This window comes from Akebia trifoliata, chromosome 3 (genome assembly GCF_017979445.1).
Source record: "Akebia trifoliata isolate Shusen 1 chromosome 3, ASM1797944v1, whole genome shotgun sequence".
Taxonomy (NCBI): Eukaryota; Viridiplantae; Streptophyta; class Magnoliopsida; order Ranunculales; family Lardizabalaceae; genus Akebia; species Akebia trifoliata.
The window spans coordinates 54,587,427-54,614,866 of NC_141377.1; the positions used below are offsets into that span (position 1 = coordinate 54,587,427).

At 36.0% G+C, this 27,440-nt stretch overlaps 1 protein-coding gene across 6 annotated transcripts in view; it reads right to left on the reverse strand.

The window, feature by feature from the left end:
- Positions 1 to 1,245: 1,245 nt before the first annotated feature.
- The window catches only part of LOC147408045 (DNA topoisomerase 4 subunit B (DUF810)), a 31,312-nt gene continuing 5,117 nt past the window's right edge, over positions 1,246 to 27,440 (reverse strand). Inside the window, exons 1-26 of one of the 6 annotated variants that reach the window (XM_086436888.1) lie at positions 23,711 to 24,304; positions 23,112 to 23,382; positions 22,832 to 22,898; positions 22,581 to 22,731; positions 20,685 to 20,852; positions 20,495 to 20,593; positions 20,180 to 20,389; positions 19,978 to 20,079; positions 18,091 to 18,321; positions 15,386 to 15,466; positions 14,866 to 14,958; positions 14,573 to 14,758; positions 14,231 to 14,389; positions 12,322 to 12,414; positions 10,519 to 10,590; positions 10,146 to 10,263; positions 8,083 to 8,255; positions 7,652 to 7,736; positions 6,189 to 6,323; positions 5,199 to 5,305; positions 4,966 to 5,043; positions 4,765 to 4,860; positions 4,105 to 4,221; positions 2,954 to 3,049; positions 2,671 to 2,854; positions 1,246 to 1,631 (exon numbers count right to left, since the gene is read on the reverse strand). In XM_086436888.1, coding sequence (XP_086293014.1) covers positions 1,468 to 1,631; positions 2,671 to 2,854; positions 2,954 to 3,049; positions 4,105 to 4,221; positions 4,765 to 4,860; positions 4,966 to 5,043; positions 5,199 to 5,305; positions 6,189 to 6,323; positions 7,652 to 7,736; positions 8,083 to 8,255; positions 10,146 to 10,263; positions 10,519 to 10,590; positions 12,322 to 12,414; positions 14,231 to 14,389; positions 14,573 to 14,758; positions 14,866 to 14,958; positions 15,386 to 15,466; positions 18,091 to 18,321; positions 19,978 to 20,079; positions 20,180 to 20,389; positions 20,495 to 20,593; positions 20,685 to 20,852; positions 22,581 to 22,731; positions 22,832 to 22,898; positions 23,112 to 23,382; positions 23,711 to 23,848 — 3,474 coding nt within the window. In that variant the 5' untranslated portion in view covers positions 23,849 to 24,304 and the 3' untranslated portion in view covers positions 1,246 to 1,467. Of the gene's footprint in view, positions 1,632 to 2,670; positions 2,855 to 2,953; positions 3,050 to 4,104; positions 4,222 to 4,764; positions 4,861 to 4,965; positions 5,044 to 5,198; positions 5,306 to 6,188; positions 6,324 to 7,651; positions 7,737 to 8,082; positions 8,256 to 10,145; positions 10,264 to 10,518; positions 10,591 to 12,321; positions 12,415 to 14,230; positions 14,390 to 14,572; positions 14,759 to 14,865; positions 14,959 to 15,385; positions 15,467 to 18,090; positions 18,322 to 19,977; positions 20,080 to 20,179; positions 20,390 to 20,494; positions 20,594 to 20,684; positions 20,853 to 22,580; positions 22,732 to 22,831; positions 22,910 to 23,111; positions 23,383 to 23,710; positions 24,305 to 27,440 lie in introns of those variants that run through there. The other 5 variants (XM_086436887.1, XM_086436886.1, XM_086436885.1 and 2 more) reach the window with 5 other exon arrangements.

Genomic DNA, 27,440 nt, shown 5'->3' on the forward strand with positions numbered 1-27,440 from the left:
GGTTTTTTTTTTTTACCAAAACGGCAGAATATTTTGCCAAAATTACAGGTTCAGCCAGAAAATGGTTATACATCTGTTTTAGTAAAATTTTATGTGTTAGCGCACGCGTTAAAGTGCAATAAATACACTTCGGAAATTGGAATCTGAGAGTATTTTGGTAAAAAAAAAATATTTTAAGAGCATTTGAAAAACAAAATCCAATTTTCAAAGTGTAAGGGTATTTTGGGAATAAGAATCTAACGATATTTCGGTAAGAAATTAAATTTTAAGGGTAATTTTTGTACAAAATCCAATTTCCAAAGTGCATTTATTGCACTTTAAAGTATGTCTTTAGGGCACACGTTAACAATCCCAATTAATAAAAGGTTTGGTTGGGTCGACTCGTAAGAGTGAATCATGAAAAAAATACATGATCCCAATCTTATAAACACAAAATTCAATGATTGAGATTTATGAGTATCTTGATAACACAAATCTTGGAGATACTTATTCCAAAGATAAATCTCAATCATTATATTTTACATATAAAGAATTGGGATCATGTGTTTTTTTCACGAGTCATTCGTAAGAGTCAAGGGATCCTTACCCATTAATAAAATCTTTACCTCTCAGTGCCTCTCCCCTCTTGTCCTAATAAAATGAATTACTCAAACTGTCAAGATTTGATGATTTGAATGGATGATCTCAATGATTCATGTTTAAACATCACGATCAACAATTGTAAAAAAGATCAATCTCAACTATTTGAAGCTTACTGATTCATGTTCAATCAAGTCGAGATCTGATTGTTGTAAAAGGTTGATCTCAGTGATTTGAATTGTTAAGACAATGTGAATCATCGTTCCCACCAAGTGAAAGGATTATCAAGCTGAAACGGAAAAATTAGGGGGAATTTAGCCAGAAATCCCCATCCAGCAAGGTGGGTTAAGTAATTTTCCATATTTTCAACTTTGAAAAATCGTAAACCTTATCATTAGACATTCCCTTGGGATTTAATAAACCTTAAAAATAGTAATGTTTTTTTATTTTATTTTTTCTTTTGTAATGTTGTAAAAAAGTCATGATCGTTTATTTTGTAATCCAACTCAGGTCAAGTGACGTCAACCCATATCCGACCCATATTTTAATTCGGATATACTTGACGAAACCAAACCCACTAAAATCAGATTTGGATCACTTGGATTTCAGATAAAATCCGACCCATTTTAAGCCCTATATTTGATCCAATCTGTCGAGGCCACCTCATTCTCAAAACAAAATTTCTTCAACTCTGAGCCTTGGATTACACCTTATATGATAAGGTTTTTTCACCTTCTCAGATGAGGCCTTATGTTAATCATACATAATTTCTATTCTAAAATTACATTTGAGATTGCTACTACACTTCAAACACTCTTTTGTTCAAACTCACATGATATGATGATACAAAGTGTCTGGAAAAGCCATTGTTGGCGCAGTACCTGTTTGCTATACAGGTAACCTGATTTCTGAAGTTGCTTCCTTAAGTTTCTTCTTTATTGACCTGAAACTTCTCTGGCCTTTCACAGCCCAGTGGAACGATGTACTTTTTAGCAGATCTGATACAAGAGGTGATCTTATGGTTGACCCCGTTAATGGACTGTCGTCATATTCTGCACCAATAAACGAGCTTAATTGAGTAGTAGAAAACAACTACCTCTCTAACAAAGAAATCAACTCTCCAAAGTTGGCAAGTAATGCATTATCATTAACATCAAGGCCTTGTCCCAAAAATTTGGGCTCAGTAAAACTAATCCTTTTCCTCCATACAATTCTGTCCACAGCTATGTTTACTGATAATTCAAGTGCATTCCTATCCGTCCTCACAACCTCAATCCATGTTCTTTTGGGTCTTCCTCTTGCTCTTTTCCAACTTTAAACCTCCACATTCCTTGTAACCATAGTAACAAAAAACGATGATTTTTTGGAGAAAAAAACACATTTATAACGCGTCTTGTATCTATGACAATTAAAAAACATGACCTTTTCATTTGTGGCAACAACAACAAAAAACGCCGTTTTATTTCCAATTTTTTTCGTTTTTTTTTTCACGGGGAAAAAAAAAAAACAACTAAAGAAATTCTTGTTTTTTCAATGTGGAATTTGATATATAATAGAATTTGATGATTCATAAATGTAAAAATATGGGATTTGATGATAATAACTTGATTTTATGAATTTTCATTAGATATATATATTTTTTTTTTCATAACTTTTAATATATATTTTTATCATTTTTTCCCGGTTTTTTTTTTGTCTTCCCGTTTTCAACGTTTTTTCCAAAGTTTTCCTTGCCGATTTAAACCCGTACTATGACTTTGTGACTATGCTTGTAACCGAGGTTGTGACGATTTTTTTGTTGAATACTAATAAACCATCTCAATTGATTGTCCCCTAGTTGGGTACTTGGGGCTCTACTCCTACGGTTTCAAAAATCTTGACCCTTTGTTTGAGACAAAATTTTAAGGGAGAAGATGAGTCGTTCAGCTGTCCCCAAATTTTCGGTATATGTCTTTGATGAATGATGATGATCATGTGTACATAGAAAAAATTTGAAGGTTTCCTTTGACCAAACTGTATATCAAAAGTGGTCTTTTGGAAAAAAGACTAAACATAACAAAGTGCAAGTCAAGTTCGAGAAAAGATGCATACCTGATGACTTTGGGAGATTGTATTGCCTTTTCAAAAATTTGGAGGCTTCTCTATCTTTTTTATGGCATAATACTCGAAGTAAGGTGTGAGCATCTTCCACACCTCTGCCACAAGGCTTTATACAATCTGATTCAATGGAGATTTTTTCGCTTGCACCCATCAGCATTTCAATCAAAGTTTGAGTCTGGAAAGAGAAAAAAAAGGGCATATAAAATCCAATATCGGCTATTCGAGTGTTTCTGTATGTAACTACTTACTAGTATTCAACCATGAGTCAACAAACCTGAAGGGAATACAAATTTAATATCTGTTGAGCTAATTTCGCTTCTTTCTCAACCACTGCAGGAGGAAGACCTTCTCCATCTGCTACAAAGAAGTCCTGCAAAATGAAGCAGCAGAATTCTATTACACAGCATTTTATTCTGTGCTTGGTGAACAGAAGAAGAAGAGAAACTAAGAAAGATAATTCCCTATCTACAAAGTGGACCAAAAAGAAACCCGCAGGAGAATGATAATTAACTTATGGGTCTTGTTAACGTGTGCCCTAAGGGCACACGTTAAATTGCAATAAATACACTTTCGAAATTGGATTTTGTACCGAAAATACCCTTAAAAAAATATTTTATTACCAAAATACGCTCAGATGCTTAATCCTAAGGTGTAGTTATTGCACTTTAATGTGTGCCCTTAGGGCACACGTTAACAAACCCTTAACTTATAAGCAAGCACTTCTAAGAGTATGGACATGCAAAAACCCTAACATAACTCACAATATATCTAATGTGGTCAAATTTCATGTCTATGGATGCCTCATCCAAAGCCTTAAAGTTGATGATAATCAACAGCTAGCGTACTGCAAATGAGAACTCAAGTGGCTTGTTGCTTGCTGTCCAATTAGTGGACATCTCAAACAAGGTTTAAAATCTCGTCTCAAGGAAATGACTCAGTCAAGAAAAAAATTGAGATCATTTAGGCCGAGACAGTTTGAAACCTTTCCCAAACATTCAATGTTTTGAGGTCAGTGTTTCATTCTGGTCTCAGACAAAGCCGGAATGTTTCAGCCGAAACATTCTGAGGCGGACAAAATTTTAAACCATGATCTCAATGACATTCCAATCATAGAATCAATAAGAAACTGTTTGTTAGACAGCGGTATAGTTTATTTCCTGAGGGCTTTTGAGGGATATTGCATGGTGGAGGTATTGAACTGAAAAAAATACATGGAAGAGGGCCTTTGTAATATTATGAACTATTGGGGTACAATTGCAAATAAGTTAATGACTTGTCAGTACTTAATAGAGTGGTAATAAAACATTCGTGTGATCAATTTTTAATTGGTTTATCTATGTCTAAAAAGAGAAAAGATGAACAAAAACTCTATAGCCTAAGAGATTAGAACCCAAAAAATGCCACATCCCTATGAGGACATCCTACCTTTTTCTCTTTACTTATACGGACCAAGTCTATAGTTCTCTTTGGACTCTGAGAAAAGGAAGGCTCCCTAGACCAGTGTGTATTTCTTTGAAGGCTGGACCAGATTCGATATTGTGCCTAGTTCAATCGATACAGAGAGAAGGTAACATTAATTTCTTTTTAAGCAACTATACATCAATGTATGGAGATCAGAATAGATCAGATAATAATTTTTACAAATTTCTTTATGAATTTATAACACATTTTCAAAAAATCAATCCTACAGTTATTTGCTGCCAAAGTTTTGGACTTTTATGTCAGCGTGTATATAACATTATGGATCTTACTTTTCTTACTCAATATGGTTCATTATCATAGTTTGATGAACATTCACACTTTTTCATTTCTTCTCTAGATATTTGCACTAAACATGAATTATTTCCACATTGGTCAAAATATTTCCATCTCTAGGCTGACCAAATACAACCCAAAATCAAAATTTAAAACCTTAGTCTCAAGAACAATTATGGATAAAATGCTTACAATATAAACAAAAAATTAGCCATTGGTGTGAACTTTTTTCTCTTTAGGTAAGCTATTAGTTTCTCTTTTCCTGAAAAAAAAAAACACTACTACATAAGGCTTCATGTGGTTGGGATGCTTTTCCAATCGATTACGTACCTTCAATATATTTAGGTCTTCTTGCATCATATGGATATCTGCATGAGAAAACACACGGGAAGGGCCTCCATCCAACAATACCCAGATATAAGCATCCTATATCACGAGAAATACAAAATTTAACTGATCAAAAGAAACATGCAAAATGTAAACCACAGAGAAGCAGAGTTTTGCTTAGTCAAATGGAAAAAGTGAGTGTACCAATGATGCTCGACAAATGCTTACAACAACTGGATCTCTGAGAGTATCACTAGTCAATGCACATATTTGGTCAAGAACCTACATCAACGCCTCCCATAGATTAAAATAAGTCCATTCATACTGTAAGTTGAGAAAGAGACACAACAAAGCTCACCAACTATGATGTCCAAACTACTTCCAAAGTTGTATCAAATGTGAAAATATAAAGGAGACATTTTACTTCATTGGCTTACATTATCAAAGCGTGGGAGGCTACTTTCCAACCGAGCACTTTCCACATTGCCTCGATATAAAAAAGACAAGAACGAGTTTCGCATATCCCAAAACACGACCCTTGCTCCTAAAAAAGTGGAATTATTATACACAAGTTAATGATATTGTAAATCCATCAAAGTGTAGAAATTCACAAAACTTTGCTATCTAAGTCCAAATTTGAATAGACAGTACAGTCAATAAATTACTAATGCCATTGTCAATTAGGCTCTTTGTACGGTATAAGGCTCAATTTAGAAAGTTAGTATTAAAGAGAGGTAGGATGTTAACAACTATAAGGACAACACATCAGTTAGAAAACATACAAACCACTAGTCTTTAATTACTCACAATGCAGAGTATGCTAAGATGAGCTTAAAATAAATAAATAAAATTTACAGAATGAATAAGATACAGAACATTTTATGTCTATGATAATACAAAGGCAATACTACATGTCACAGTGGACCAGGATCCCCGGCGGTAAAGACCAAGATCCAACAATTACACTTTGTTTCCTTCAACCAAGTGCCTTCCTAGAGATATCTGCCAACATTTATCAGGGAAAACCACCAGTCCACCATGACTGCTTCAGAAATTTACTAAACTTTTGTACTAACCCACAAATTTAATTTTTTGGGAAGCATCCCTTTAGTCATATTTCATACAATTTTCCTTAGGTGTTTCCTGTCATAATATGCATGCAAATGATAAAGGACAGTTCTATTACATGTGAAATGAAGGCTTGGACATAAGATATACGTGTGGACATAATTTTACGATTATTTACAAATCTGACAAATTGTCATCACAAAAGCATATAGCCTTGATGCACTTGAAATTTACAAAAATTGTTCATGATGTAATTAAATTTCATAGACTTTGTTCAAAAGTTGGTTGTCCCAAACGTTTTGAAATGACTCTTTAATTCACTATTTAAACAGTAAAAATAATCGAGTTTACTAGCTCACCTATGAAGTCACAGATCCTGTTGATTGCATCAGCTGTACTTTTCCTAGTTCTGTTAAAGGTGGTGAATAATCCATCAATTGATTCATTACATTTTGGCAACCCTTCATTCAAATGTCCCAGGAGTTGTTCCTTCGCTGTATGAGACAATTAGTTAGGTTGACAGTCACAACTATAGAAAATAATGATATATGCCGTGCTTTTGATTTTCCAGGTGATAACAATCAATTGAATATTAAATATCATGCCGACATCTTTCAAACAACATATCATGAAATGATATGGTAAAACATAATTGGAATTGTCAAAGTGCAATGGCATGGTAAAACAAAATTGAAATTGTGAATGTGCTATGGCAGAAAAGCTTTCCACAAAATTGTAAAATAATGGTTGGTGGGGATTGAAACATATACTACCATGGATATTTTCTAGATCATATTTTTTTATTGATTTTAACAGTATAATAATGGAGGTGTTCTTGCATTTCTTATCCAACTAGTCATGTCCAGTGCCCTATGTTACCCTCGTATGGGTACAGTGAGGCAAGAATGTTTGTCCAAGTGTCACTTCCTTGGACACAACTAGTTAAGATTTCTTTTTCGTTGATTAAATTTTGATGATGGAGTATTTGGCTGTTTTACTTTACCAATATTTATCAATTCCTTTTTCAATTATGGTTAGAAACTTGTTATATTATTTAGTTAATCATGGTTTAAAGTTTGGTACCATTTCGAAATTTTCCGTCCAAGACGTTCCCATTTCAGCAGAGACCAAAATGAAACAATGACTCTGAAACCTTGAATTGGAACATTTCAAATGTCTCAGGAATTTTTTGATCGAGACACTTGGTTTTTATCTCAACTAAAACATTGCCTCCAGAAGAGATTTTAAACCTTGATTTTGATGATATAATTTATTAGTGGTTTTAGTTGAATAGTATTTTAATGTTTTGACAATTTTTTAGCCAAATGAAAAGGTCATGAATAGTAAAAAAAGACAACTTATCTGGAAAGGTGCCACTGAGGCAAAAAAGGTAATTTTATTTTTGGAAAGAAGTTTGGCTTCATGACACCATTGGATCTTATGTTATCTCAATCAATCTTTGATCATCAAGAACAAACAATTAAAATCAAACCCATTGGAGGGGTTTAATTCTCAATTGTCCGGTCTTCTAGATTTTCGAATCAATGCAATAAAATGGCATAAATGATTCCCAAGCCATTTTGCAAAACCATCTAAAATAATAGCAAAATGCTATTGTACAGGTTTAGCTCATTTATTTTGGACATTTGGGAATAACTTCTAAGATTTTCTTATGTTTTGGATTTGCAAACATAAATACTCATTTTGTTTGGAAAATCACAAGAAACAGTTTATTTTTATAAATGATTAGATAGAATATAATTTATCTTCTATAAATTCCCGGTTTCATGTTCTCAATCATAAATAACAAGGCAAAGCTTACTCCATCTTTCATCAACGCATCGTCTAACAAGCGCCCAAGATTTCCTAATGCCATCTTCTAAGTTGACGATTTGGTTTTGAATGTACTGCAAGAGAAAAAGAAATGATTAAGGACAGAAATTTGTGTTTTGGAGAGAAAAATCCAAAACAGTTGTTCCTAAGTGATTTTATGTTAAACGACATAATGCAAGTTGGTAACATATGATAATTTTCTATTATAAAGAAGAATGTGGAAGCCTTGGGAAAGAAGAAACTGCCATTTTATAAGGAACAGAAGCCAGTTCTATCTTATAGATGGATCGTTTTTTAGGTAAATGACAGCATGCACCCTTGGATAGTTAAACTATCCTCGAAAGAAGCCGTGAAGGTAGCCGTTCTTGGTGACTGAGAAATCATTGCTGCAATTCAAAGATTGAAGGGACTGGCACTCACTTGAAGGGTGTTTAGTCTAACACAAAGTTTGGATACTGTCAACTCATTCAGTTTATTTAGTACTTTCTCCTCCAGAAACGTACTGTCGATCGACTTTTTCATCATTGTAGGAATCAATGCCTCCTTATATCGTGTCAAAGCAGGAGCAGCTGGAAACAAATGTGTCTTCTCGACTGCACTTAAAAGTAAAAAAAATTATCCCCACAATAAGGTCAACGGGTCCAATAAACATTGATGCACATCTGTGTAACGAACATCGAGATGATCTATAATTTTTGCCATACAAACTTAAGATCATACCTTCTTTTTATTAGCGAATGCATTCTAGGTAAGTGCAGGAATGATAGTAAGAAACAACCTAAAGCACAAAAGGAGAAACTACAGCAAATAATCGAGCATGTAAGGAAAATACCTAAGGATCAATGAGGAACAGATCATAAACTTAGCCGAGATATTAAGATCAATAAGTAAATTGTTCCCCTTAATGAACCAATCGACATGAACGAATGGCATCACAACTTAATTAGTAACATATTATGATTATTTACTAAAGGCTTCCTAACCTTACAAGGTTACTTCCCTCCATTCTTCCTAGCCATGGTGTGGCCTCAGAGAACTGCATTTTGATTAGAATATGGCGAAGCCCAATAACATCGCACGGGGCCTTCGCTACTAAAAACTATTGTAACCTAAATAGCTAGTCATGAACTATGTTCTTTCAAGATGAAAGCAATTCCATAGATATTGTGTAATAATTTTTGTTCACAGTGCCTTTCCATAGATAGTGAGTCTAAATGTCCCAATAAGATGGAAGCATGAAATGCTTCATACATTAGAATCTAAGCATCAAGGCCATGAATTTCATTCCAACTAATCCATAAAGTAAACTAAAAAATTTCTTTAGCCGACACCAAATATTTGGGATAAGCCTTTGAGGATAATGCTGATAATCTAATTTTGTTTCAGTAAATACCAGGACATAGTATAAGCATCATCTATTTCTTATCTAGAATGTTGGGTCCGCAACATGAATCTTATTTCTCTATTCAACTTTATCTTGAGCCATATATTCAATCAAAGGCATGTGTCTTCAAATCTTAGACATTCTTGTACTAGACATTAGCAGTACAATACAAATTATTTGGTTCCTCCATAAATTAGATAAACCAATATGTTCTTGCCACATCACTTCCAAAGAGTGCTTGTCAGGTAAAATAAAAAGACAAAAACCTATTAATTAAATGTGTGGACATGCATAGGAAGCTCATGTTCTTCCACTAAAATCTTGCACTTTTATACCAGAAATTATATTAGTTCAGTCAAAATAAAAAGTTTGCTAATGTTAGATTTTTTTTTTTTCAAAGCTATTTTATTGCTTTTATAATATTTTTTTCCAAAACTATTAAAAATTGTAATATTTCGGTTATTGTTAAATTTTCAGCGAAACATTTCAAAGTTTATTCAGCGAAATATTTCTACTACAATCTAGCACTTTGATGCCAAAAAGTTATTATTTCAATCAAAATCTTTTGTTCACCAAAATACTGCAAAAACAAGTGATTTCCACTGAAGTATATACAAAAGAAACTGTCATATGACCTCCTCTCAAGCCATGTTGAAATGGAAATATTTCGGACTATTTCGTTGAATTTTTTTATTCCAATCTTACAAATTTACACCTTCTAGAATCTTCCTCCGCAAAGCAGGAAACTGAGATAAGAAAGAATAGAGGGTATAATTTATGAAACGGAAAAATATAGCAACTTTAAATTCTGTAAATGGGTGTTCCATAACTCATTAATCTTCAATAACTAATAAAATATTAGGTCCTTTTAATATTATAAACAGAAGCATGTCTTCACCATCTGAAAAAGTGGGAAAAAAATCTAAGACATGTACTTAGATGAAGAGTTTGCACTCTTTTACAAGATCAGCAAGTTCTGTCAAGGAAGAACCATCATCATCATCCTTATCCCAAATACTGGGGTCAGCAACGTGAATCATATTTTTCAAAGTAAGAAATCGTAAGATACTGGCAGATTTTGATGGGTTGCGTATAGTACCTAACTGATTGACCATTTTCAGCAAATAAGCATCCAAACTCTGGGAAAATACAGACAGCAGAGACTGCAAATGCATGACATCCATTGGAAGTTTCAAGCCAAAGAACTGATCCAAAGCCTGCAGCAAGACATAACAAAGTTGGAGCTGAAAATTGGCCAGGGAAACAGAGAAAATATTTGAACCATAATGGGGGCATCTTGAATTGTCCAAAACAAAGGTTGTGACATTGTGGGAACACACAGTTGCAATGTGAATCTTTTTAGACACCAACCCATCACTAACACCGATTAAAAGGAAAAAAAAAAAAACTAACCCCATAAAAATGTGTTGCGGGGATATTAATTAATCAACTTATCCCAGCAAGAAACACACCTCCTCTATGATTCGAAATACTTCGATAATTGATGTTGCCTGCCTTTGTTGAAATGACAAAGGTTCCCAATCCTGCAGAAGCACAAAAGGCATTGCATTCCAAGTCTTAACTTCAAAAAAGAAGTTGTAAAACATTGAAATCTAAGAACATCTAGCAACAAAAGTTAAAATAAAGACTTAAAATAATTGAAATGTAAGGAGTTCAAAAAAAAAAAAATTATAGGATATTTTAGCACAACCCTCCTGAGAAATTCGACAAAGTAATAAGACTATTCAGTACTTCATGATATTAGGCAAACCTCCAATTGATCATTAACTAATGTTGCTGACTCACAGAAATGCGATGCAGTTCATAGCCCCATCAATCAACCAACACATTTTAAATTAAGTGAGACAACATTAAGACATGACAGATGATTCAGATACGGCTATTAAGTAATAGATTCAGTTGATGATCCACTTTCCAGAGTTAATAGACAGGTACCGAGCTTCAAGCAAAATAAATTCAAACTCCCAGAGATTCCATTGAGTTTGTTGGTGATGGGTTTGTTTATTTGGGGCACTTACTCTTAAGTGATTTATATGAATGATTTATGTTCTTTTCATGGAGCTTCGCCATTATTCAAATGGTTCCCTAATTTAGGAACCAGAAAAGTCATTTAAGCACAAGCAGAGAGTGATAGCTCAGTAAGGCAAGCTTGTGGTTTTCATCCCCAAGGCAAGATGACGGGGGTTCATTTGTTCATTAACGCGGCATTAGAAAATAACATTGCGCAATCAAGTGTGCGATCCTAATTTATAAAATACAGAACCAATGAGTGTTGGACATAGTGGCAAGTGCCTCCCTCCAAAAAGGGAGAGGTCTTGAGTTCAAACCCCATTTTTCCTGACTTACCTGGTATGTGTGGTTTGTGGGGTATTGCATGTACCCGGGGGATTTGGGCGGCGAGATATGGTGCTCTAAGAGACTAGTTTCCTTGCCCCTGTTAGTCGGACCTACGGGTCCGGACATCCCCGTTATCAAAAAAAAAAAAAAAAGAGTCGTGCTAGAGTAACCTCATATCGCACATCCTGATGTGAAAGTGGTTTTGGAACCATAGATGATTTTCATTCGTATATTGATGAAAAGCATCTATAGTTCCTATACACTTTCATGCCAGGATGTGCGATGTGAGGTACAATCTTGAGGTCACTTCAGCATTATTCAAAAAAGAAATATATATATAATATAATATAAAATATAGTGTGTAATACTAATTGGCCCCTTTCTTTTTCTTCTTCTTCTTTTTTGTTGAGGGCATTCTAAAATTAAAATGTTCAAAGTAAATGAAATTTACATGCAAAGTTAGTTGGACATATGTATTATTTCAGATTCAATCAATTAGCCTTGTTTTTCATCTATAAATGCAACTATTTCAATAATTCATCTTTACCTCTATAAATGTTCCGGCTTATGAAGTGAATATCCTTCAAATATTTTTTTTCTTTGACCTATACATTCAATAATGAATATAGAAAGAGAGGGAGAGGATGTCCAAACAACCAATTTTTTTACCCTGTTTTCATTTATCATCCTTCATTGCTTTTTCTACATCTCCTTTTCCATCTTCCTGTTTTATCAATGATCCATGTATTTAACTGAATCCTCTTCTACTAACAAAGAATCCAATTCCTTCAACATTAATAATTGGAGTATTTGTCAAATATTTTACAAATTTTCTACAAAATCAAAAAACACATCACCATAATCCAGTGAAATGGATAAGTAAAGGATAAGAAAATTATACCAAGCAAGGAACCAACCTCAAGATGGAAAGCACGCTCAGTCCATTCCAAGATATGCCCATGTTGACTACTCACCCAATCAAGAATAATTGGCCTAGAAACTTCACCAATCTATGCACAAAGTAAGGAGGCAAGAATGAAGTCTCTTTCCATCATTATCTCTATTCTAGTATGAAATCAAAATATGCAAGACATACTACTAAAAAAATAGTGTGTACATATTCCAACCTCTACACTTACAATTTCAAAATAAAATAGAATATGCATACGACATGCACAATTAAAATTGAGTTAAATGTTCAACTTCCTGACTTGGTAAACATTTCATCCATGGAACAGACTTAACCTTGTAAACGGAGGTCGGTGTCTAGTTAAACAAAGGTAACAATACAGAGAAAAAAAAAATTATATATATATATATAACTTTTGAATGCATTAGAAAAACATAGATCAAGATATTAAATTTCCACCATCTTCAGAAAATTTCACAAAATATTCCCTTCCCCAAGTACAAACATCAAAGGCACCTGCTTTTCTTTTCTATGAAACTTCCACCGAATCACTGTTCGATTAGCATTTAGGATTATATGGCTGGAAAACTGGGAAAAGGTCTTGAGTATATGGGAGCAAAATGGGTGCAGGCCAAGGTTCAAAATCTCGTATGGAAGCAACAGCTTGGTCAGAAGAAAAACTGAGATTGTCTCTACCAAAACATTCCGCTGCATCCAGAGGCAAATCCAAAATATTAAATGTTTATAAAGATAAATTTAAAACATGTGTAGGAATGATTATATAAATAAATTTCCATGAGTTAATAACCGTGGGATGAACTAGGTACTGAAGGGATTTAGGGATCGAATTATGCAGCAGAAATAAGATAGAACAAGAGAACATCAATAAGTGGTGCCACACCACCTAGAGATCAACTAACAGGGAGTTTCACCATACAAAGAGTTTGATGTGGTCACAATGGTTCGAAGTTCCATTCCGATTCAGAATATTTCGGCAGAACATTCCGATTTCGGCTAATACTAGAGCAAAAAATTGACACAGAAACATTGAATGTCTAAAGAAGGTTTTGAATTTTCTCATAATGTTTTGGAGTGTTTCAGTTGAGACCATCTTAATTTTTCTCCTGACCGAATCATAGCCTCAAAACGAGATTTAAAATCTTGGTCACACCACCAAAATAGCCTCACCTCTAAAAGGGAAATAGCAAATGAGTGAACAATTCTTCTTTTCATTCAATGCATTGAACTAGAAAAGTATATGATGTACCTCAAGATATAATAGTCCTCAAAACAGTGACTACAGTTGAAAACCAAAAGCAACTGCTAACCAAAAATGGTCATGAAAATGGTGGACCCCACTCCTTTATCCTTCACATAAGTAGGGGCTGAGATTAAATATCCCTACGAATCTCAAGAACCACTTTTGACTTTATTGTCTTTCCGTTTTCTCATCTTTTCTAAGAATGCTCTTCCAACCTTATTTTCTCATTTCTACCTCCCTTTCTAAGAATACCCCTTCAAGTTTATTTTCTATATTCTATTACCCTTTCCCAATAGGACCCTTCCAATTTTATTGCCTTTCCTCTCCTCCTCCCCCCCCCCCCCCCCCCCTCCTCTTCCAATAATACCCCTCCAACTTTATTTTTTTTCCTCTTTTACCCCATTAACCCCAAAGAGGATGCCCATGATGTAGGCACAGGAAAACTCTAGTTTATCAATAGTAAAGCATAACCATTTTTCATACCTAACATACTAATAACATAGCAGCACTGAACAATACATGAATGACAATAAAGTGGAAAGAAAATCAAATAGGCATCTCATGTTAGACAAAAGTGAATGTAACTGAAGATTTTGCAGATGTGTAACTATTACTACATCAGATAAGTAATTCCCAGTCACAAGACGAACCTAACCTGATAATGATCCAACTCTTTGACAAATGTTGAATGCAACTGATCTTCGCAATGTGCAGAATAGTACAGCTGAGTCAGGTACAGGTCCAACATATCAGCCGCAGGGAGGACTGATCTGGCATCTTCTGAGAGAGATGACACTCCATCAAGGAATGGCCTCTACAGATAAATTAAAGCCCAATCAATAGAGCATATGATGATGCACCAAACAACAAGAGATGGAGATAGTTCTCATCAATCAAGAAAACACACTAAACCCCAATTAATACAGCATGTATGATGAAACACTGTCCAGCATGAGACAGAGATAGTTCGTCGTATCAATCAAGATGACAATCTCACCAGTCTTTCCCCATAAAATTGGTGCAATAGCACGGAGGAGATCATTCCGGCTTCAGGACACCAATGACATAGCTCGGGGATGAATACAGTGGATTCTCTCCCAGCAATCAACTTTAGTTCATCAGCTAGCAAGGCCAAAGGATGTCTTCTTTCTGCTTTAGATTTGGTATCTAAGGTATCCATGACCTAAGAACGTATAGAAAAACAATAGTACATTAAATCTACCTAACATTTGTCGATGGGCAGTTGAAGAGATAATGTCAGGTTAAAAATCACAAAAGTAAATGACTCACCCGCAAACATTGGACTTGGATTGACTTCTCAATATAACCTTTAAGATGGCTAGAAACCATTTCAGTCCCAACATTACGTATGGCTAACTGCAACTACGTGTGTATGAAAATATGTCACGTTTCACAAAATAAGGGTAGCACAAAGGAATATCATTCAGTAAAACAGCAAAGAAAAAATGTGTTAGGCAACAAAATTAATGAAGGAAAGTGGCAGATAAATGCATGGAATACCCTATTCCAACAGTCTTGTACACAGCTACATTATCCAAGTTCAGAGAGAACCCTTTGCGATTGAATAACAGAACTAAACAAAAATTTGGGAACAAGCGGCTTAATGGAGGCCGCATATAACTTTGGAAAGAAATAATATACGCTAAAAAAAGCTTTCAATTCTCACCAACAAGTCGTCAAAATGGGGAAAAAATTGAAACACATCTTCACAAGATTCTAATGACCACAAAAAAAAAATAGATGAATAATCTACTTAATACCACAAACTTATAGAAGATAATTCACAAACCTGGATTTGACCAGAGTCATCAACAGCAGGCATTCCAACCACTCTTACTAAAGCCAGAACCCTTGCAAAGTTGACAGGTTTCTGAGATATTAAAAAAAATGACACAATGAATTAGGCAGCATATAAAGTTTCATAAAGACTAGAGCATAATGTGTCTCCATTATATTTTAATCGTCCTAATGTCAATATCTCACCACAAGAGTAAGGCACATGTAAAATAAGTTGCCAGCCAACAAAAATTGGAGAAATCAGATAAGGAAACAAATGGGAAAAATTACAATTTCATTTATGGCCAGTCACCTAATCCCCAGCATCTACTTGAAATTAAACTAGAATACTCCCATTTGTGTTGAGGCCACACAACCCATGCAGGATGACACTATAAAATGTCTTCATACCTTGAAAGTTCAAACTTCAAAGACTAAGTAGCTGCAACTAGATCATGCTAACATATTCCAAATGATATCTATGGAACCAAATAAGGTGTGATCTCCATTTGACATGGCCAAGTGCATTCTCTTCTCTTGCTTATCCAAGAGAAGCAAACACATTGTACATTTCTTGTTTGTGTAAATATCTTGTAGCACACATGATAGCATTATGTAGTTAAATCACTCTGTAACACTTGGATAGAACCTTGATTGACTGGAGTGGCACTCAACACCTAAAATTTCTTGTTTTTGCCCCACAAACCTATCATATTAAACAAAACAACAAATTATGCAAGAATATGGGTGCTCAGCTGGTTTAGGTACATGGTTTGATAGACTAATTAGACAAAGGAAAGGTTTTTATCTTACACATATAAATTTGATTTTAAAAAAGGCAAGGAACAAGATACAATCACAGAAGGTTGAGGTGATGTATCAAAGAATATCAGAAATAACAATCTAACTAGCTATTCACCAATACAACAAGATCCCATCATCATCATAAAAGCCTTATCCCAAAGATTTGGGGTTTGTTGAAAGAATCTTGTTTCTGTCCACAACCACAAATCAATGAGCTCCAGATATGATTCTACTCCAGCAAAAGCATTTAGTGTCCATCCTTCTTTTTTTATCAATAAAAATATCATTTCATTAAGGCAGTCGAGAAGACCGACAAAAAGAAACAATACAAAGGGGGCACTCAAGTATACTCAATTCTAAAAACTTGATCCCATCTAACAACAAAGTCTTCGAAAGACACTCCCCTAAACTCCTTGAAGACCTTGCACCAAAAAAATAACAAGCCCAAAATGGACATTACAACTTTATCAACCAAGTCAGAACTTCCTTCGAGAGTGCCTTTGTTGTGCTCCAACCATATCCCCCAACAAATTGCAAAGGGAATGACAGTCCACAAGGTTCTCTTTGTGTCGCAAAAAGAATTACCCCAAGCACCCCAACTTCACAAGTTCAGCACGACAAATAATGTGCCAAAAATAATAATAATAAAAATTACTAACAGGCTTCAATTTAATACGACAACACTGAAGATAACAATCCTTTGAGGGTTTTCAACCTTGCCTTCAAAAACCTTACTATCGCACTCCTTTGTTGAGAGAGGATCAACACAGAGGAAGGCATGGTACAATAAATACCAAGCCGATTGAGAAAAGAATCTCAAGCTACACAAGCGATGTTGCAATGGATAAGAAGGGTGATTCCCTGATTACCACTAGATTTGCACATGGAACAAAATCAACTACGATCCTTCTATGGCTAATTAGGAAATTAAGTACTAAAATTTTGTCAAAAAATGCAAACCAGAAAGCTACTTTGGAGAGAATTTTAGAACCCCAAATGATTGATAGCAGTATCCAAAGCCACGTAGAAAGATCTTCCTGAAGAAGAACCATCACTGTTCCTCACCAATAACCTCTTTTCCTCATTCAATATGGAGACATTGATACCAGTTAAGCAAGATATAAGTCCCACTATGGATATCTCCCAATGGATGAAATTTCTTCTGAAACTAAAACTCCACAAAAATACATTACCAAAAGTAGCAAATGTCTATTCTTTCCCAGCTATGAAGCTTTCCCAGTAGATAGATAGTGAATGCTTCTCATGAACAATACCTTTTTTGACACTTTTAATTGTTCTATTTTTCTATTATGATTTTATCCAGTACATGAAGTTGCATGACACAAACTGTAAATAGTGAGCAAAAAATTATTTACTGAAATATGGATATGCAAGAGAAACGTATTCACTAGTCCCTTAATGAACTCACGACCCACATTAAAAAAACAGAATTTTAGAAAAATAGGACCATCAAATATAAAAGATATTGCTGCATATCCTTAAAGACAAAACAGATTCATGGTTTACATCTCACTAAAATGACAATATATACAAATAAAAAAGCCTTATGGAACATGTTTCTGATTGTGGTTTCTATCAAATTGTTCATTTCAGTTAGGAGTTATTTATTGCATCTAGAGAAGAGTGCATCAAATATCTCGAAAATAGATATATTCCATAAACACTAAATATTCCAGTATGAGCAAAATAAAAAATGTCAAGATTGAGCTCTCGTATTGACAGATTCAATCATGAATAAGATAATGTTCAGAGGAAAAAAATGACTGGAAAAAGATAAAAAATAAGAACAACGTATATGTCAAACACTTACAGCAATAGCATGAAGAATTTTAAATCTGTCTGAAGAAATACCCGTAATAATAGTAACAAGAATACTCAAGAATAGCAACCAACCTGACTAAAATGCAGATGATAATCTTGCAGCTTTCTGTCACACCAAACACTCATTGACAAGAAAACGGCATCCATCAAACTTAGACTTGCTTTACCGCCATTGGTTTCATATGAACAAACAAGGCTATTCATATATGCCCCTTCCTTACCATCATCATCCTCATTCGATAGAACTTTCTGCATTTCAGAAATTGCATAGTCTAAAAGCATGGCCTCACCTGTCTCAACAAACTTCAAAGAAGAATGCAGAAAAACATTTGAAGAATCAGACTTTGACATATCCATGAAAATTACAGTTTGTGTCTGTTGTAGGCTTGTATAAATATTGTATTTTAGATGTAAGAAGCTAAAATGCAGTCGGTCCACACATGGAAATGGAACACAAGCAAATTCAGTCGCCCTAAGCATTAAATCAAAGAAGAATTTTTTTACATGACACTAAGTATTAACAGCATTAGTATCTTGGTTCATCTTATCAAACACAAATAGAAACAAAAAGAAATGAGAAATAAAACTAAAGAAATTTTTTTAAAAAAAAGTTACAGGAAACCTTCTGATTACTCCCAAAATCCATGAATTTCATGGAAGTTGAAAAGATTCATAGATTCAAATGGTAGAAGTCCGTTTTTCTTTGTAAATTGTGACAATCAAAATGGAAACCGTGTTAAAGATATAGAAAGAAGAGAAGAAACAAGGAAGAAGGAGTCAAAGCTTGTACTCATTTTGCTACCCTCTTAATGTGTGATTTTTTCCCGTAAACACTCCAAGGAACTCTTTTGCTATTATATTAATGTTTTTAGCTTCAAGATCCTACATCACTATGTAGTCTTTACCTCTAAGTTCCAAATTTCTTCCTTTATCAATTTATTTTCAAAGCCAACGTTTTTTCTCCTTTTAAATTCCACCACCTTATTCTTCGACATCACTTATTTTCAACCTATCTCTTCCATCTTTTAATATAAATATCTAAAACCAGTAACCTATGTTGTGCAATTAAACTCTATCCAAGAAAATCTTACGGTCTTTGCATATTGATCGCCAACTTCACCAAAATAAAAATAAGTCTACTTGGATTTTGTTGGTTCCACTCTCAAAATTAACTAAATGCTCCCCCCTCTTTTTGAAATAATGTGTTCACAATTGCAAGGGCATATGCCATTGCAAATTCAAGCATCGCAATTCTCATCTAATCTCTTTTTCCCAACCCATGTCATCCATGTACTACCCTCTCATATCTATAGTTAATTATCATGGAAATATTTGCTTGATCTTAACAATTGTCACTACACGAGAGATTTGAATTATCTTTATTGACCTAATGTATGACTTAAATATGCAATCATCCTTGCTGTTAGCCAATCTAGTTTTATAATTCGTTGTGAGAGTTTGACATAATAGATGCCACTAACATTATCAATGTGTTATAAAACGTGAAGCCTAGCCCATTGACACCTAGTAAGGCCCCATATCCAAGCATGAAAAATATTTTCTACCAACAAGGTTTTCCCATATAAAACAAATGATAAAATTTACATATTTAGGGTTCAAAACACATTTGTTGGTACCAGATGGCTTTGGAGATTTCTTCCCCTTGTTCACTAAGCAATTTGGAAACAGATCCGAAACATTAAGAGAGATGGTGCTAAGATCGAGGCATTGTACCATTGAACATACGTGCTTGTATAGTTTAGGTGCTAAGGTTTGAATATTTTCTATTCAGATGGAGAGAGTTTATATATATAAGTAAAGATGATTTTATTAAAGAAAGAAAGAAAGGGAGATCAAGATGACCAGCCCAAGGAACAACCACAAGACACTACTCCACAACAAGATTACAATACCATATGAATGTTAACCTCAAATATAGCATTACTTAGAAGATCGTACCTGTTGAAAAAGCACCCACCCGTACAACAAGTAGTGCATCTTCTCAGTGATACCTAAAATAGCCCAGCTCACTTTAACAAACCTAAGAATTTCATCTGATTCCTAATAAAGATCCCAAGGAACATTAGTAAGTTCCATTAAAATGTGGCATATAAGCATCATAGCAACTCTTCATCACAAGAGTATGGAAAATTACATATACCTCTACGAGCTCTCCTTCATCAAGAATATCGAAAACACTAGAGAGTAATTTCTCATAGAGCTTAATGTTCATGTGATAGCCCCCAGTCCAGTAGTATGTTTCCCCTGGAATACCAAATTTTCCAGTCACAGAAGACAACTTTGATGAAAACCTTCCAATACTTTGCAGAACTTCAGCCCGTTCAGAAGGGGACATTCTTATATCCCATTTCTACAACATACAACAAACCAAGCAGGTTAATTATTTGCAGAATGATAAGGAGTTAACAGAGAAGCCACAAAAGTTTCCAGGCATAGACAACAAAGAAGAAAATACCTCATTATTTCTAATTATCACAAGAGAACTTCTAATGCTCATGCGTTCAGCTGTTGTAAGGGTGGAAGAACAGTACAGAAGTTCTTCAAGAATATTTGTCTGGGAGAAAATAGTTGCAAGAGGGAAAGTTAGATTACAAACATGAAAAAACTCATGAAAAAATATACAAGGTTTATCATCACTTCATCACCTGTCTCCTTTTCCATTGAATATATGACTTTTCACTTGGAAAATCATATTTGCAAATGCTATTTACAAGCTCCAACGAGATTTGAGGAGCATTAATTTGTCCACACGCTGTCTTTGAAGCGAATTGCATCAACTTCTTCCTAATGCACGCATCCATTGCTTCTGATATCTAGTGGAGAAAAATACAAAATTATGTGAAAGAAATTGATGTAAATGGGAAGAAATAATCCTACAGCAATAACAACCAATTTATGTAAAATAATATAAAGAGAAAGAGATAAGGAGACTCTTCTCGTAGGCTAACCATTTGTGTGCAATGTTAAGTCCATGATTTGCAACAGGAAACTAGCTTGTGGAAGTTACACACACAGAGGTTAAGATATTATCCATTTGACTAAAATTGGCTTCAAAGATCTTCAATAAAGCTTGCATACGATGAGAATACCCAACCTCTAAAAAAAGCTTTCACACCTAAATGTAAATGAACTTCAAAAAAATTAAGACAAACACCACATAATGGAGGAAAAAAAAAAAACCCCAATACTTGCAGCCCTACCCATTTTTTATGTATCCAAATTATTGTTGTCTTTTTTATGGGTAAGCTAGACTTAAACCCACGACCTCAAAATTTCTCTGCCATGTGTCAAACCAACTGAGCTATGGGTCTAAACCCGATGCATCCAAATTATTGTTAGACCACTATGCTATTTGTACTCGAGGGGCATGCTAATACCCTGTTGTCTTTTTTTCTCATTAAGGGAAGGGAAACCACTCAATACATACTAAGGAAGAGAGTTAGTGAGCAAGATTGTCGCCCCAGCTGCCCACTCGTCTATACTATACAACGCTTAAGCATACCCTCAAACAATATTCTCCCAACTAATAGAAAATCCTCAAGTGGATTCCTCTTAACACAAAAAGAAAAGACCAAAAATATTACAACGTTGATCTTCAAAACAGCTAAATCCAAGGACTACTTATTTTCAAAAATATGATAATTCCTCTCCTTCCAAGTACCCAACATGTAGCAAATGGGAGAGATTACTACATATTAATACTCTAGGAATCCTTCAACTGAACTAAAGCTTCATTGCATTAATACTCATAAAAAGAGGCAACGGGTAGATACAAGATAGATGGCATAGATAGACTCGAAAAGGTTCCTTCAACAAGTACAAAAATTAGCTAAGTGTTTTTGTATCATGGAAGCAAAAGTTTTCAAACCATAAAATCAAGGAGCTATGATGGACTGAATATCATATACTACATTAAGGATATTGTCTCTCATCAAAACCGTTCTTTCAACCATCAACTTTTCCCAAGTAGAACTAATTCTAACTCAGAAAATGTGCAAAAAGAACAACAATTAGAACAAATCCAACGTGAAGATGTGACAGCTCTTTAGAAATATGATATCAGAGATGATGCCTCAACTGAAAAGTAAAAAAATATATATATATTTGTTACAGTATGCCTATAAAGGCAGTAGAAGGTAGTCACATAAGAGGGAGAAAATCACGAGATGCATAATTCTATCTTGGTATGTTAAGGGATTGGGTAATAGGGAAAGAAGAAAGATTGTTAGGAGTCTGATCAAAGGTCGGGGACGAATTTGTAGTGATCTAGGAGACTAAGACCGAGAATATAGAAAGTAATATTATAGGACACTTCCTATGCTCGGTTGTGCATTTCATTTATTGCTTTACAATATAAATTTTACCAATCAAAGGGGGAAAAAAGGTATAGATAGCACAGTGTGATCTTTTTTAAGCTAATAAAGATAATACATGCACACAACCATCACGGTGGAGAGCTTTCTGCACAATTTCTCAAAGTTCTCAAATTCCATTTTAGGAATTATTGCCAAGACTAAAAAAAATAGGACATAATTCCTTGCCTGCATTTGAACGCGAATAATGTCAAGCAGCTCAACATGGCTTTCAGTTGTCTGAGGTTGTGTGTCTATTTTATCTCTTTTACTCCTAAGCCTTGACAGCAATCTAGACTTCTTCTCCTTCTTTTTATCCTCAAACAAATGTACTTCAAACCTAATAGTGCCAAAAAAAAAAGTGACGGAAATAGATAATAATGATGGAAAATGAAAATTGAAATTCTTAAAGAGGAGAGAGAGAGAGAGAGAGAGATTACCCTGAGAATACCATGGAACCTAGCAATAGTTCATAGGCTGTTTCCCGCAAATCGTCATCAGACAATCCTTGAAAGAGCCTAAGACTATATCAGACTACTTGAAAGGTAAGACCACATGGCTTATAACAACAAAACATTACCAGGAAAGGACCGAGTGAATTTAAACACAAGTGCCTTCCAAGAAAAAGAAAAAAAGAATTCATACACAAGCTAATGCCTAGGAACTTCTATTTTAATGAAACATTATGATGGGAAGGCTAAAATTTAAACCAATCATTACCTGTACTCAAGATGGGCAACCCTAGAGAGAGAACATTTGAATCATTCACTAGTTGACAAGGTTTAACTGTTTCAGTTGTATATCTAAACCAATCTTCACCTACAGAGTTTCCAGTTTCTTCAACAACTAAAGGATCCAATTGATTTGAAGAGCTTGAAGAACAATTAGCTGTTGACTTGGGCTCAAACTTAGGAGGCACACGCCGAGGAGGAGAACCAGACAACACTGGGTCTGAACAAAGAAAATAAGAACTTCCAGATGGAGAATTAATCTGCACAGAGAAAAGTATTATGTTGTTAAAGTTTACATTGTCAAAAGGATGATTATCATTCGGTAAAAAGCAAATTCACTGCAGTCAAAAAGAATACAGATCTTATTTTAGTTTTGTTCGCTTAGATCCCAAAATTTCTTTATTGTGACAGTTCAAAGGCACATAAAAAGTTATCTTAAAGGAATGAAGTAAAAGAAGAGGGTGGAAACGAAAGCAGGTAACATTAGAGAATTCAAATTACTAATAAATAAATAACCAAATGACAAAAGATTTGCATGGAAACAGCCCAAAGATTAAAAATAAAAAAATGTGAGAGGTGTGTAGTCACCCATTGACGCAATCTGCAGGAAGCAAAGCAGCTTGCCTGGAAGGTGACCTTAATATACGAGAAGGGTTTCTTAAAAAGGCTAAAACCTATGCCATTTCCCTCTTCCTCCCTTCTCGTAAATAGCCCACATGTTAGCATTATCAAGTATCAAACATGTCTTGTCTGGTGTGTGTGCATCCAAACCCAACTGGTAACTAGTCTGGTCTGAAAGATGGACCTGGACCCAGTGAAATTGATTGGGTAACCAAGGAACAGAAATGGCTAAGGAATAAGAATTAAAAAAAAAAGATTTATTGGATCCAAAGAAAAACTTTCTAGCAGGTGCAAGTTTGTCAAGTAAAAGGTTACTAGGGTGACACCTGCCAAATTCAATAAAGAGCTCAGAAACCACAATTACAAATGCAATATAAGAATCATTACTAAAACATGGTAAAGGAAGAGCACAAAAATATTGTTGCAATGTATACTTTAATGATGTACAAGAAAACTAATAACAGCACCAGCAAGCTGAAGTGCTTTTGTGCACCTTAGAGACTCTAAAAGGATAAAAGCAAGGTCGAAAATAACATAGATGGCGTTGGTAATAAAATATATGAACAAGAGTGCCTTCACTAAGGCAGGGCTCAATAATGGCGAAAAGATATGTTGAACGAATGAAATAGGGATTAAGTAAAAGGGAAGAAGAAGAAGAAGATGGTCGAGATTTTAGAAAGAAAACCTTTAAATTTGACAAGGTTTTTTGCAACAAACTTGTCAAGATTTTGAGCAAAATCTCTAAAACTTAATAAAATTTGACAATCAAAACATACCTGCCCAGGTGTCACGGCCCTATTCTTTCGAAACGGGGTCGTGCGGCGCAAGGGGGTCAAATCCACTTGCAAGCCTGTAAAATGATCGTACACCACACACACGTAGCTAGCAAACAAGTAAACGAGGCAACACGAGATAAAGCCCGAAGGCAACTTTGTTGATATAATATTGATTACACGGTGTAACGCGGTATAAAAGCAAATAGATGCGTTACAAGCAATTGATGATCCTATGACACGCGGGACCTCCACGGAGCTGGGCTTCAAGGGCTTCAACAACGTGGGTGTAGGCCGGGGATTGGGACAGCACTGACACCCTTCCTACAAAGTGTATGCTAAGTCTTTACTAGATTTCCAGAAGGGAACATCAAAAGTAGAGGCCAGTCATACTCCCTTATTACGAAAATGCCACTACGCTAACAGATATGCCCTGGTACGGGGGCTGACATGGCTTCATAACGAGCCTTACATAGTGTTACATAGGGGCTCCCGGGTGACTCCGGGGCGAGCTACACCTAAACTCTAGGTGTCAGAGTACATGGCCGTTACAGTCTCCCCCACCTATTCTGCAGACGTCCTCGTCGCATTGTCCCTGACAAATTCTTCAATCTTCTGCTTGAATGGTTGTAGGTTCTCTGCTCTTTCCCAGGTGGCTTCACATTCTGGCAAGTTCTTCCAAGTGACAAAGTACTCCATGTGCTGCTGCCTGCTTGAACTGCTGCTGACTTGACGCTCGGCGAGAACTTGGTCGACAACACGTTCCGGCTGGATTGTTGAACGAGAAGGTGAACGTGTTGGAATGCTGCGTGCTGGATCTGCTGGATCTGCATGGAATGGCTTGAGACAGCTGGCATGGAAGACAGGGTGGATGTTGCGTAACCAGTGCGGTAACTTCAGCTTGTAGGAGACCTTGCCGACTCGAGAGAGGATGAGCATTGGACCTTCATAACGCTGTAGTAGACCCCTGTGTGCTCGCTGTACTCGGTTGAACCTTCTCAACTGATCTGTCTTGAGTAGAACTAAGTCACCAACTTTGAAACGATCTGGTCGACGATGTTCATCAGCCCATTTCTTCATCCGCTTTGACGCTTTTTCAAGGTAAGATCTGGCAATTTCATTGTTGTCCTGCCAAAACTTAGCAAACTTGTACGCCCTTGGACACTGTCCCTGATATCCTGAAATAATAGTATGAGGAGTTAAAGGTTGTTGGCCAGTAATAAGTTCAAAAGGACTCTTGTTGGAGGAAGAGCTCTTCTGAAGGTTGAAACAGAACTGTGCGACATCAAGTAGATTCGCCCAATCCTTTTGGTTGGCAGTGACAAAATGCCTAAGATATTCCTCCAACATGGCATTAAATCTTTCAGTCTGCCCATCTGTTTGTGGATGTCCACTGGTCGAAAAGTCAAGCTGAGACCCAAGTAATCTGAACAATTCGGTCCAGAATCTCCCTGTAAATCTTGAATCTCTGTCGCTGACAATGTTCTTGGGCACACCCCAATACTTGATGACATGCTTGAGGAACAAGTGCGCTGTTCTTCTGCTGAGCAATATGTCGAGGTCGGTATAAATGTAGCATATTTGGAGAAACGGTCCACAACCACAAGGATGGATCCATACTCCGCAACCTTCGGCAAACCTGTGACAAAGTCCATAGAAACACTTTCCCAAGGCCTTTGGGGGACTGGAAGCGGTTCCAGCAACCCGATAGGTTTGTCGCGCTCGATCTTGTCTTGCTGGCAAATGAGGCAGGTCCTCACATAGTCTAACACATCATCCCGGATGTTCGGCCAGTAGTATCCTCGCTCCAAGAGAGCTAATGTGCGGCGCCAGCCCGGATGGCCAGCCCATGGAGTGTCGTGACACTCCCTCATCAGTTCTCGTCTTAGCCCGTCCGCACGTGGAACAAACATGCGGCTCTTGGTGGTATATAACAACCCATCCCGAAGCCAGAAACGGCGTGCTTTCCCCTTCTGCACCATATCCACTATGGCCTTCGCCTGGGGATCACTGTTCAAACCATTCTGAATTCTCTGCTGTAAAGTGCTGGTAACCTGAGAAACTTGTCGCTGAAGGGCTGCTAGCTCTGCTTTGCGACTCAAGGCATCGGCCACGTTATTGTTCTTTCCTGGCTTGTAATCCAAGGCCAAGTCGAACTCTGCGAGGAATTCTTGCCAACGAGCCTGTTTCGGTGTCAACTTCTTCTGAGTCAGGAAATGGCTCACAGCCACATTATCAGTCTTCACATGAACCTGTGATCCTAACAAATAATGTCTCCAAACTCTCAAACAGTGGACGACGGCTAACAACTCTTTCTCCTGTGCGGTATAGCGTCTCTCAGCATCATTGAGCTTCCGACTTTCATAAGCAAGCGGATGCCCATCCTGTAACAACACTCCTCCAATAGCAAAGTCAGATGCATCTGTCTGAACTTCAAACGGCTTGGTGATGTCGGGTAGAGCTAAGACTGGGTCTTGCATAACAGCAAGCTTGAGGTCTTCAAACGCCTCATTACACTTGTCCGACCAGGACCAAGTGTGATCTTTCTTCAACAGGTCTGTGAGAGGTGCGGCTCTTTTGGAATAACCTTGGACGAAACGTCTATAATAGTTCACAAGACCGAGGAATGACCTGAGTTCTGTGACAGTAGAAGGGGTTTTCCATTCATCAATAGCTCGCACTTTCTCCATGTCCATCCGGATCTGTCCATTACCCACAACATGGCCAAGAAACATAATCTGCTCTTGAGCGAATGAACACTTCTCTAGCTTAACATACAACTGATTGTCGCGAAGCACTTGAAATACCTTGCGTAAATGTTGAACGTGCTCTTCTAAGGTAGAACTGTATACCACAATGTCATCGAGATATACCACAACAAACTTGTCGAGGTACGGTCTGAAGAGGTCGTTCATCAAGGTGCA